The sequence below is a fragment of the Manacus vitellinus genome, unplaced genomic scaffold, assembly GCF_001715985.3.
Source record: "Manacus vitellinus isolate BGI_N305 unplaced genomic scaffold, ASM171598v3 scaffold_8_pilon, whole genome shotgun sequence".
Taxonomy (NCBI): Eukaryota; Metazoa; Chordata; class Aves; order Passeriformes; family Pipridae; genus Manacus; species Manacus vitellinus.
Genome location: NW_021940864.1, coordinates 22,726,255 through 22,739,327, shown reverse-complemented (window position 1 = coordinate 22,739,327; position 13,073 = coordinate 22,726,255). Strand labels below are relative to the sequence as shown.

The window sequence follows — 13,073 nt, the reverse complement described above, 5'->3', positions numbered from 1 at the left end:
AGCTTCAGGTTGCTATTGTACAACCATGTTGTGACAGCTGCTCACCAAAACAGTATCATAGCCTAATTGTTTCTTTCTCCACCTTATTTCTACACAAAATTAGGAGTAGTTTTAACGAAATAGAATATGCCAAAAATATTTTAACATCACAATTACAGTTGGAACAAAAAGATACATACTGAGGAATAGGGAGATGACACACTTCTAAAGACTGAATTTCATGGAGGCAGGTATCATTTAATTGACATCCACTGAAATGCCTACATGTGACAGAAGTTGTCTCACCTTCTATTGATACTTGAACTGTAACAGCTATTTAGCTCCATAGCATAGCTTAGACAGACAACGTTATCCTAATTTCCAGAGAGGCTCTGAAGCAGTTCAGACAATTGCAAGCCAACAATAACACCATAAATACATGGTTCCCCATCCTATATTCAAAGAGAATGGTATTTTTCAACTTACTATCAATCTACTCCAACGCCATTCTGGAAGTAAAACGATTTTTTGCCTTTTCATCTATTAAACATGTTGAACAAGTCTCAGAGCTGATTAATAATCCTTCCACACAAAATTCTAGCTCTGCTCAAAGCCAAAACAAACAAGCAAAAAATGCTTTAAGCAACCCCACTACAGATCATCCTAAAGACAAGGATAGAACAGTTTGCTGCCAACAGCATTACAAGCAGTTATCAGGTTTATCCTCCTCAATTAGATGCTTTTAAAATTGCTGATAATGGTTTCCATTTACTACTCAGATCTTTACTAAACATCTCCATGACCTTGTTTCATGCTGGCTTTGCCTAAAAATAGGAGATGCCTCAACCCCACATATTTTTGTACATGTACTCCAATTACTAAAACCACTAAAGCTTTTTATCATTACTGCTTCCAGTTCACTCCATAAGGGTGTCAGAAAACAGACTGATGTATATCATGTGCCAGAGACCACTGACTTCTTAAACACTGTTTTGTGGTTATGCTCTGAGCAGCATTAGGCAAAGTAAGGGTAATTAAGTTCCTGGCCACCTGGATCTTTTTCAGTCCTGCACTAAAACAAACAAAAAGAAAACCCAAAAAAAATAAAAACAAAACAAAGTTGCAAAATAGCCTACACTTCCCTGACATTTATTTCTCCAGAGTCTTTTCTGTCATCTTACTTCCAACTTAGCATGACAGAAAAAGGTCAAGTAAACAAGAAGAATACACACACTTTTCTCACACACGCTCTCCCCACTCAGGCCCACTCAAGGCAGTAACTTTTCTAGAAGATTATGCTTTTCAATCTGTGCTGAATTAACTTCCTTCAAAATTAGTCTTCTCACTACCCCACCCCCTTCAAGAGCAGAACTTTCTTTCCTATTGCACACAACCAAATTATTACAAATTCTACCGAACCATTCCTTGTTCTAAAACCCTTCTACCTCATTTTCTATATCCAGTACTTGTTATACCAGAGGCAGTTTGTAAAACAGATGGTGCACACTACAACTAAATGAGGGGACCCAAATGATACCATAAATTCAGTTTGAAGTATCGAAGTCTTACGATCTCACTTTCACTGCAACAAACTTTGTTAGCAAAAGTTTATATTTTAATTGTCATCACACTGCTCACACTTTAAAACCAGATAGAATGCTTGAAGCCCTGTTTCATGGTCTGGTATAATATCCTTTTGCTCTTCAAGGTAACTTTTGTGACTAAAAATTAAGATAATTGCTATGGTAAATTATCTCCCCAAATTATAATTCAATGATGACATAACATGACATCACTAAACCTGAAAAATCACATTTGACAGAAATAGCTTCCTGTAAAGATGCAACACCTTCATTTGGAGAAGTAAAGAGAGAGAGGTCTTATCAGACTGTTTATCACCCTTATTCCAGGGTACTGTTGCAATATTTCTTCCCATTTTACTGAAATGTTTACTATTTTTTCTCTAATTTCTATTTCCATCAGTGCTTCCAAAGCTGATGCACAGTGGCTGTCACTTTGTCTGCAATCCTGACTTCAAGAAAAAACACCAAGCTAACCAAATGCCACGAGAAACTTAGTGAGAATTCTAGCAGCAGTATAGATCTATTTCTGAAAAATTAAAAAGATACAACTTAAGACATAGGCTCTTACTCACAACTGTATATATTCCAATTGTCTTTATACTTGCTTATTGTTATATTGTGGAAACAAGCAGCAGACTGTGACTGCTACACTGTGTGGTAAGGGCAGATGTGATTTGCTTCTGATTGCCTTACAGAACTCTTATGAAAAGGCAGCTATAGTATCACTTCCTATTAGCCTTAATTTTCTTATAATTACTTGTCTGCTACACAAGAAAACTAAAAATCTTATTCAAGTTCTTCTTGAGCCCTATCGGTAGCACTACGCAAGTGAAAAGCATTACTACTGTTTCATAAACATGCTGAAATGACAGGCAGAGGTAAATGAAAAACAAGAAGATCAACTTCAGATTTTCTGCATACTCCTAGGCTTTCAAGAGTAGCAGAATTGATGGGAGACAACCCTGTGATCCAAGACCAAGGAAATGAATTATGAAATAGCACCAAGACTTTTGCTACCTTTCCTTGCTAAAACAACAGCTTCTGACTTTTTTCACCTCCTAGTACTTAAAAAAATATCACCCTTCCTCAAAAGAGCTAAGATGCAGAATGAAAGTTATGACACAGATTAGTCTGCATCACGGACTTTTCTAGTGCTATTCTCAACTCCAGGTGTTAAACAGGCTTCTGCAAGGTCGTTTAACAAATCCAAGAGAGCCATTTTGTCAGGAAGCATGGGCAGGCACCTGAATCTTTCTAATGTCTCAGTTACTGGAGCATCACCAAAAAAGTGAGTTTAAAATCCTGAAGTTCAAGTATGTAAACAATAAAATCCAATATTCAAATAAATTTTGTCTGTTTGCTGTGCTGCACAGACTAGTGCTTAGTTTTCTCCTAATACATTCAGTTTTTCCCATTTCCTTCGTGTTTCCATACTGCAGAGGCATCTTAGTTTATTCTCCTCTTGCTAGATAAGTCAGCAACTCAGAATTGACAATAAATGTTAGGAAAGTGACCACTGACATCTTCTGAGTACAAATATGAAGGTCTACAATAATGAGTTTCGTTATCTTCCTGTGGAATACACTGGAAAGAGAGTACAGAAAAATTCTCCTGAAATTATTTTGGCAGTAACTGAGCACAATATTTATGATCACTGCAAGTCAGTTCTTAACAGCAGTAGGCATGAAGCTTTCAACGGCTTAAAACCACACACATAGAGTACAGGAGAGAGAATTCACCATGTCCATATTCCCAGCAACCAAAACTCTATCAATAGAAACACTAAATCAATAGAACTTTAGGCAAAAAGACAATCACAAATCTCATGAAATAGACTTAACAATGGCAATAGTCAGAGAAAAAGGTTCTGATACAGTTTGATGAGGAGAAACATCCTCCTACAACTTTAAAATAAAACCAAGAGTCAAGAAGATTGACAAATAAGTGTATGTTGAGCACCAAGGCTTATCCATTTTTGCAAAATAGTTTCTTGGGCCACAACTTAAAAAAATATATCAGCACTGGCCTAGTCTTCAATTTACCATGAACACACAAATTTGCGTGAGGCAGGGTAGCAGTGTCCATTAGCTTTGAATTACACAAAGAACAATAACAGATTAAACATGCACTTGCTTTTGTAATCTCCAAGAAAAGAACTTCATGGCCTCCTAATCAAAGGGAAACTTAACAAGTGCATCCAGAGCTAATCAGATTAGGAGATCTGGCATCAGAAAGCAACCTTCACCTGTGTGTATTTAACAATTCATAACCTGCTCATAACTTTACTCTTAACTTCATCCTAATTTTTTTTTTTTACTTTCTTGACACAAATCACTTTTTATTTCCCTGCTAACATGGATTACTAAATTAACCAGTGAATCCTAAGAAATAGTCAGTTACTGAAAAAAGTACTGAAGAATATCTTGACCAGGCAGATGTATCTTTTATTCCAAGGTCTTCTCAGAGAATGCATGCTATCTGATGCCTAAAAGATCTGAGGGATCAATGTGAAGATCAAACATACTTCATCCAATTATATCATTAAGTGAGACTTTCCTTCAACTTGCACTTAAAAAGACACCCAAATAAATTACCATAATTTAGTATTCAGACTTTACAAAGGCCAAGTGACACTGCTCAACTTCTAGTTCTCTTCTATCTATGCAAATACTTACCAAAATCTTTTAACACTAAAATTTCTTTTTAATTGGTACTAATACCTTTTTTGTTGAAAAGAAACTCTTTCAAAGCATTGAGTGGAATAAACAGTAAGTACCAAAAATTTAAAAGAACAAACAAAATATATCTAAACTTTGATAGGAGGAATAAACAAAGGATTTTTAAGAGAGGACTGTACCTCTGCAGTTTACAGAGCCTCCCTACTTCTTCTTAAGTTAAAAATAAAATCAATTACACCAAGCCTACATGGACAACTAGTCTTTTGGTTAAAATTGCTTGTGGGCACACAGAGACTAGCATACAGCATCAAACTTATATCTCTTCTTCACTTTAATGTCAACTTCACAAACCTCAAAAAAATAAGATGGAAAATAATTAGTTTGATTTATATAAAAGTTGCACATATGTTTCTAATGTATATGGATAATTTTTTTTCATGCTATCATAGACTTACAGCTCTATACTTAGACCTGTTTTCACTCTGTCTTTGATCTGTGTCAATTCTTAATCGACCTTAAAAGGAAAGAGAAGGACATCACCCAAGAAGAGGGTGGTGAGCAGCACATCCAGTACCTGCATAAAGAGGACTATTTCACTCACACATAGGTGTGTGACCTCTCCTGGGAGAGGTGTGTGACCTCTCCTGGGAACTGAATGAAAGCAGCACATCTACTTTCAAAGTAAAATCTGTTCATAAGAAAAAGTGTCAAGATTGGAAATGCAGGAACAATTAAAAATTTCAGAAAGCTAAAAATTCTCTGTCTAGTGCTTATCATCCCTTGTGCAGTTAAGATACTATCCAAAAGGTGAAATTTTGCACAATAGAAAAATTAGGGAGACTGCTATTTCAGGAGTTAAGTCACATCTCTGCTCTACGGGGTTTCCAGCATCTTTTCTCTAAAATTTTATCAACAGTTAAATCAAAACATCCTTTAGAAAACTTTTTCTTTTCCAAAAAAAAAATCTTTTTAAGATTATTAAACTGCTCTAGAAGTCTGCTATGTAACAGTTCATTAACTGTCACTGGATTTTATCTTACTATTATTTAATGATAGAGGTTACTATTCTTATAAATACAAGGACCTGAAATTAGATCTTTAAAATGGCTATGATTCTATCAAACATCAGAATCTCTTCTTTTTTCTCACTAATTGGAAACTTTCAAGGCATTTCAAAATGCTCAAAAAGTTAATTCTGACACAGTATGAGTAGTTGCAATTCTACGTCTACATTTGGTCTAAAAAAACATCATCTTAGGCCTGATTCCAGTCAGTAGAGTCACTCACAGTTTTACAGTCAACATGGTAAGTACAGAATTTATTTAATGTCTTAAGTAGTTCACATGGTTCTGTCTGCTATTATGAAAAGAACCATAAATGTATACAAAAACTTGAATTCTTTATCCGGCATCCATTAAATATCTCAAAGGATTTCAGGCCACCTCCTCACGCATGTAAGTAAAAGCTGAAGGATAAAAGCAAGGACTGATTTTATCTCAAGGTTATGGAAACATCATTAAACCATAAAACCACGCTGTCAAAAATTTATCTTGACATTAGAAAATGTCTCAGTGGAGTTAAAGCTTTAACACGTAATTAGCTGCAGATAATTCTGTTTAATACTGAGGATCAGAATTTTAAAACAGTCACAACCTTGATAAATGGCACGATAAATAAACTGAAGCTTCCAAAAAGTGATCAGATAACAAGAATGAGAAAATTCAACTCCAGCTCAAAGGACAGTTGATACAAAAGCAAATTGTCAAGTAAGAACAGGGCAACACTGTCAGAAAGGAAGGTACATTACCCTTCTGAAACACCTCCCCATCCAGCACAGTTTTTTTTCTTTTTTTCCCCCACAGGTCTCATGCAAACTTCAAAACCATTGGAGTGAAATTCTTTTCCCACGGAAAGAAATGGCCAAATTTTCTTTGATTTTCAGTGGGTCGTTTCTACAAGTTTCTGCTCAGGGGGGCTCTCTGCCTATTAAGCATCATGAGCAAGTGAATAAAACTATAATTAATCTTCACAAAGACAAGAGCAGTGGCCAGCAGAGAACGAAGACTGTTTAAAAGAGCTTCCGAGAAGCTCTTTTGACCTAAATTAGTTGGAGATTTTCCAAGAAGTATCTGGAATTTAGTCATCTCACTGCAGGACCATTTTTCTCTTTTGTCTGTCAGTCTGCTTATTTTCCTTCTTGAGGATTCAGCATCAAACAGAATAAAAAAATGACCTTTGACTGGATCTTTTTGTGGCATGCAATGAAAGAACTGATCCAAAAAAGTTCAGTGTTCAAATAAGCACCTACTGAACTTGAAAGGAATGCTGGAAGAGGTTGAGAAAACAAGATTACATCTTGAAGTCATGTATCTGTAGTATTTTTTTATTCTATGACCACACAGAGAAGTCATCACAGCTGGTCTTTTTTAGTCATACTAGAGAGGAGACCACAAAAGTCTTATCAGAGATTTTACAGTTCCAAAGTCTTAAATTTTACCTGCTGAGAATAACCATCTTTATTCAGCTTAAGAAAAAAAAAAAAACATCCTACAAGAATGCCAGAAAATGCCTGCTGCTACCTCACTGGGATAGGGGGAAATTAAATCCATATTTTAATATAATATCACACTTCATAGCACACTCATCTAACAAACAAATTGGAAAGCCTGTAAAATGCCACATGAAAAATTAGAGTGGCAACAAAGTCTTCCAGAAAGAATTGTACTTGACTGAACTCTAAATGAGATACTAACTTTATTCCCATGTAAAGCACATGGATATATGTAGTCAACTCCTCCTTTCTCCCAGCCAACTCACCTGTTCAGGTCAGATCCTTCTACCAACACAAGACAGTAAAACAGTTGGAATGGAGACTAGGTAGTACATAGTTTTTATCTGTGAGTCTTTTTGACTGGGTGCATTTCAGACTGTGTGGTTTTTCAGGTCAAATTGCAACTTCTAATCACCAATAAAATAAAAAATATCCAGAAAAACACCACAGTTGATTATATTTTTCTTACTTCTTCTGTTCATAGAAAAAAAAAATTTAAAAAAAATTCCATAACTGTGTAAAAAGGTTTTTAAAAATGTAAAAAAATCAGATATAGTATTTTTATTTAATTTCTTTAAAAGAGCTTTTTTTCTTTTATTTGTATCAGAAGAAAAAAATGTAATAGTTTGGCTTATTTAATAAAAAACACATTAAAACAAGTACAACATGCAGAACTTAAGATAAATCTTATGGTAGAATTTATTAATCCATTAGAAATGAAAAAAATTAAATGGAGTTAAAACTGAGTATTCTCCATAAAAAGTATTTCTGTGGCATTGTTCAGATTTAGCATTTTGAATTGAAAGCAATAAAATACATACGGCAAAAGTCAACAACATTTATTTTGTAACATTACATTTTACATATCGTAAAAACTAATTACAAATACTTTACAGGTAGTCTTTGAGAATAGATAATCCACAACGCCCCTCGAGAAAGCAGTTTGTAGGATACAAAAACCTGTCACAAACACCTGTTAGGATATACTACTAAATGACAAAATGGGATGGAAGTATGTCTGCAACTACAAGATATTTCACCTTGCAGAAAAATTCCAGGCTGAAGTGTGATGTTATATGCTCTTTACTACTGTGAAAAAATTACTTTGGTTGATTGACTCAATTTTATTTGAACTTGCTTGGGTTTTTATGCACCCTTTCCTTTTTTCCCCCAAGAGCTTTAACATGACAATTTTAAAAAAGGAAAAGAAATAATATCCTCTGGCTATTGCTTTGATTTTGAAGTGTTACAATTACATAAAGTTATACTTTTGCTTAAATACCAACTGATTAAAAAAATAAATAGTTTGATTTCACTTTGTCATATATCACATTCCGGATGTATCTACTAAACTCCCACTCCAATATAAGTCAAGAACACAAGGAAAGCATAATTTATGAGTTGTCAGGCAACCTGATTTTAACACTTACTTTTGTGAAGATCTGAAAAAAGTCAATTGCAGGTGGCAATTGAGACTCATCCTGGATCTCAGTTTTCAAATACAGTTGCAACGTCTCTGCAAGGTGCCTGAGGCCATCTTTCATTTCTTCACTTAACCGTTCAATATCTTGAGGACAAAGGAAAAAAGTATACCATGTCATAAACAGAACATTTCACCAACATTTTGAAAATGTCCAATAGCAGCCATACAGTCTAGACATTTCCAGTCCCAAAATTAATCTTGACAGAGGGCAATTTTGACAGAGGACAGATATTTCTTTTTTTTTGTGACAGTTACGTGTGAACGCACAGCAGTTTATCACATTGTTACTGCCAAATCATATGAATATGATGGCAAGTTAAAGTTCAAAAGCCGATAAATAAAGCAGATGTGTAAGCAGATGTAAGACACATAAAAAATCAGGCATCCAGGTTTGTAACAATAACCACATTAAAAATGTGCTTGAAACTTTATGCAGCAGTACTTATTTTATTCTATATTCTCCACAGATGTGTCAGAAATACTTCATGCTTGCAGATGAAACAGAAAAGTATTTTAGAGACAAAAGGAGTTTTGTACACTGCAGCTGGTAAAAAATGAATATGGAAGAATATTAAGTAAATATCATTTTATTATAAAGCACCACTATTCATGTTTTACAGATAGAAATCCTGAAGCAGAAAGATACAGAGTGCTTTATTTTCTACTGAAGCGATTATGCATGCATCAATCCTCTGATAACATGGAAAGTGAAACCCTGCTGCTGCCCTAGTAAGTTCACCACCTGATTACCTGCTGCACATTTTCTTTCTCCTGCCAGTTAGTACAATATAAATTAGATCTAAATGGAGAATGTGAACGTGAACAGATTCAAGCACCAGTCTATAACAAAAGGCAGAGATTTATTATGCACTATGAATCAATTTTATCTCTGTATAATAGTGAATTGTTATTTTATTATAAATATGTATCCTTAAGGGAATGGAAATAACCTTTTACCAAGAAAGGTTCTTTCATGTACTTTAGAACCAAACTTGTGTGTCTCCTGGAAGGACAATTCGAGATCTGTGTTCCCCTTTAAAGCTAACTGCTTAGTCACTTAATTAAAAAGATGATTCAATTAAAGTAGAGGTCACTTGGTTTATTCAACAGGAGTCTGGTGTGTATACTTGGGTTTCCCATAGTCTATCCCATCTGCCATCCCTCTGCTTGAAGGTGTTTTGTCAGTTGTAGATTGGTTATCACAGTTTCCATTTCACACACAAGTGAGCTGCTCTAACAGTCTCCTATGAACTACTACTGGCAGAGCTCCAAACGCTGGCTTACTGAAATGGCAAGTACCAGTGGTTAGCTACCAGCCAGGAGTCTTCCAGTGGAACCAGCTACAATTTCATTCTAGTCTGGTATTGGTATCCTTATTTGCAAACTCTTCAGTTCTGTTTAGATTTTCCCTGGAGTCACTGAGTGTCCCTCTGCTTAGCTGAACGATACAATCCTACCAGTACATTGTGTTATGGCAAATATACCCCTTTTTATGCCACATACTGAATTGGAGAAGCACCTATATCTCCTGTATATTGTTTTCATTTCAGTGTAAAGTAACACTTTCCAAGATCTACTCCCATTCCAATGGTCAGTCACCGCTGCTGACATGTTACCTACAAGCCATATCTGGGATAACTCTGCAATGTGCTGAACAAGCAGTGACTACAGAGAAGTCTTAAGCGTAGTATATCTCTACTTGGGTTAGGGAAGGAGAGACATGCTCTCCCAGAGCAGTTGTATTCAACTCCTCACAAAGGTCAAACCAGTTAGTACTAAGAATGCTGAGATATGCCCTTCCACAACTGGCACAAAGATGATTTAACCAAATTATCTGCCTTTTTATAGCTGCCCACAGCACCACCCATCTGCATCTTAACAGCGTGGACATTGCAAGCACGAATGAATGTAAATATTAGAAATCCAGACATGTATATTCTTAACAATGTACAGAAAATCTCTGGTATAGAAAAGTATATCTATGGTATACTTTGGTATACCATATATACAATCTCTGGTATATCTATGATGACTGTGTCTTCAAGAAAAGCAGGAAATTTTTAGATGACTGAAAAATCAAGTTTAAAAAATATTAAAAAAAAATCATAAACGCATACTTGCATTTCTTATATAATATTCATTTGAAACCAAATTGCTTTTTTCTTAAAATGTAATTATTCAAGGCATGTGACTCACATTAAACTATCTGACACACACTGCAAAATACATTATAACAAAGAGTGGAAGTCATGGTTTGTTTCACTATTAGCAAATAAAACACCTCTAGAATGGAGAAGAGGAATTGTATAAGTAGCATGTTATAAATGGACATTGCAGCTTAGGACAGATGTGAACATAAATACCAAAACCAACTGGAACTTCTGGAGAACTGACAGAGATGGGAACAGAATGCAATTATCCACACTGGAATCTGTCCAGGACATCAGAGCTAATGATCCAGCAAAAAGTCCCATGGCATCGTTAATTGTAAATGATCAAGACGTGGTTTTCACAGCACACAAGAAGACAAGGCCAAAAGCAAAATGACATGAAATTTGTGAATCTTTTCATTTTCTAAGGAACTTTTCCCAATTGTTTAAGAACCCTGGTGTGGGAGACAAAATGCCACAAAAGGCCAGTGGAAAGTTTTCTAAATAAGGCACAGGGATTTAATTATGCAACTCTGATACTGATACAAGTAGCAGAATATCTACCCATAGTAAGGCGCACAAACTCTTTTCTTCATACTGAATCTTGGTAAGTAAAAACAAAGATAATTTCTGAATTACTGTAACATATAGGGAGCCTGTAGGTAAGGAAGGAATTGTCTTAAAATAGGTAAGAGCTAGCAAAAGTAACAATGCACACAGATACTCCTCCTACTTAATCTGAGTTTCAGGGTACACAAAGAATTTGAAGGAACTATGGAGATGGAAACAGAACTTTATAAAGGGCTTAATGCCTCCATATAATTTGTTGGGGTTTCATATATTACATATTTCATCAGATAATTATTCAACAAGTATATAAGACTTTATATGCTTCTGTTCCGTTTATATGTCTCACACACTAAAAATTAACCCCCTGTATAAACTAATGTTAAAAAGTAATAGTGTAAAGTAGATTGAGACAGCATAATGACAATAATAATTTGCAAATATTCTGGACTTCCAGGTGGGGAAGTATCAATTAGAATTCTGTCATATTTCCGATTAGAGTTGAAACACTATCTTACATTACAAAGATTCTTCCTAAGAATTTTTTTGCTTCAGAATATTATAGCCTGCATTTTTAGTTCATGTGATTCCGTTCAAAGAAATCTGTTCCCCTATATACTTAGGCCTCTAATGAAAATGCATTTTTTTTCTACAGATTCTACCACATAGGGAAATAAAGGAAATCTTTATCAACACCATCCACAAATCATACAGTAAATGGAAAAAGTGTTATGAAATAGCAGCTTTTCAAGGATATAGAGACAGTAAAAAGCGTCACAGCTACTACAAGTTGTCACAGCAACACAAAACACTTTTGGACTATTTTAACTGCAAAACCATAGAGACCATCTATTCACTCTAAAAAGGAATCCAGGAAAACAACAAAAGTAAAGAATCTGCCAAAATCTTTACCTAAGATTATGCATAGGCCATTTGTACTGTATTCTGTTAAGTAGCAACTTCAGTTAATGTCTAGGAGTCCTGAACACTTTGTGCTGTGGAGTTAAGTAGATTACACGGAAATTGTTGTTAAAACTCCTAGAGTAAATACAGATGGAACACTCTCATCTGCCTCCTCCTAAACTAACTGGCTATGGACCTGTCATTGCTCTATCAGTTAGAGGATAATCACTCCATCCCTATCACAGGTCATATCAGGATTTCCTTTAGAATGAGAATTTTAGCAGAAATTCTAGTCATTCAACAGATTTTTGTACCATTTCTCTCCAGACAACTTATCACACTATTCCCCTTGTCTCCAGTCAACTCAAGGAAAGCTGAGATCATCTCCTGAAGGCTATTGTGAAACCTCAGTTTGTATGTAATAATCAGGTACACAAAAATCTTTGCTTACACTAGAGACAACTGCTATACAAGTGATCAATATTTAATTTTTAAAGGGAAACTCTTCCCTCCAGCTCCTCCTGGGTCACTCTGCAAGCAGACATTGGTACAGTAAAGATTTTTTTCCTTGGACTCCAGCAGTACCATGAAGCATAAAGTCCACAAGTCTTCATCATTTTAATTTCATTTGAAGCGTCTGTTCTCCATAAACCCTTGTTACACGATTTGAGAATATCCACTGCAGAAAATAATGATGTTTGAAATAAGTGAAATTTAACCCATTTTAATTTGCTGCCTTAAGTTCTTTTGCCCTTGCAGTTTGGAAGAAGGCAGCAGAATGTCAGGAGGTACAGAAGTAAAATGTAATACTCTGTATTGCATTTTTTATGTTTATGTGGGTGTTATTTCTAACTAACTATACCGGTAGATCAAGTTGGTTTATAGCCAAAGCTTTGGAAAATACTAAAAACACATAGAGGTAATCAAAATATTCATATTACTCTACAGAAAATCCCTCTAAACAGATGCAAGAATGAACCAAGGATGCATTTCTCCCTAAGTCTTTAACCTTTAAGATGCCACAAAATCTGGAAAAAATGTTTTCTATATCAACTTTAGCTCTGTTGAGAGATTGTAATGAGCATCCTTTCCTACCCAAGCAGCTGAAACTTGTGAAACCACAAAAGTAATACCTGCAAAATTTAATCTTGTTTTCCTCCATCGAAAAGTCATGCAAAA

At 35.2% G+C, this 13,073-nt stretch overlaps 1 protein-coding gene across 1 annotated transcript in view; it reads right to left on the bottom strand.

Moving 5' to 3' along the window:
• The window catches only part of SMYD3 (SET and MYND domain containing 3), a gene marked incomplete at its 5' end in the record, with an annotated part of 349,684 nt that overhangs the window by 328,516 nt on the left and 8,095 nt on the right, over positions 1-13,073 (bottom strand). Inside the window, one exon of the mRNA XM_018085017.2 lies at positions 8,222-8,358. Coding sequence (XP_017940506.2) covers positions 8,222-8,358 — 137 coding nt within the window. The remainder of the gene's footprint in view (positions 1-8,221; positions 8,359-13,073) is intronic.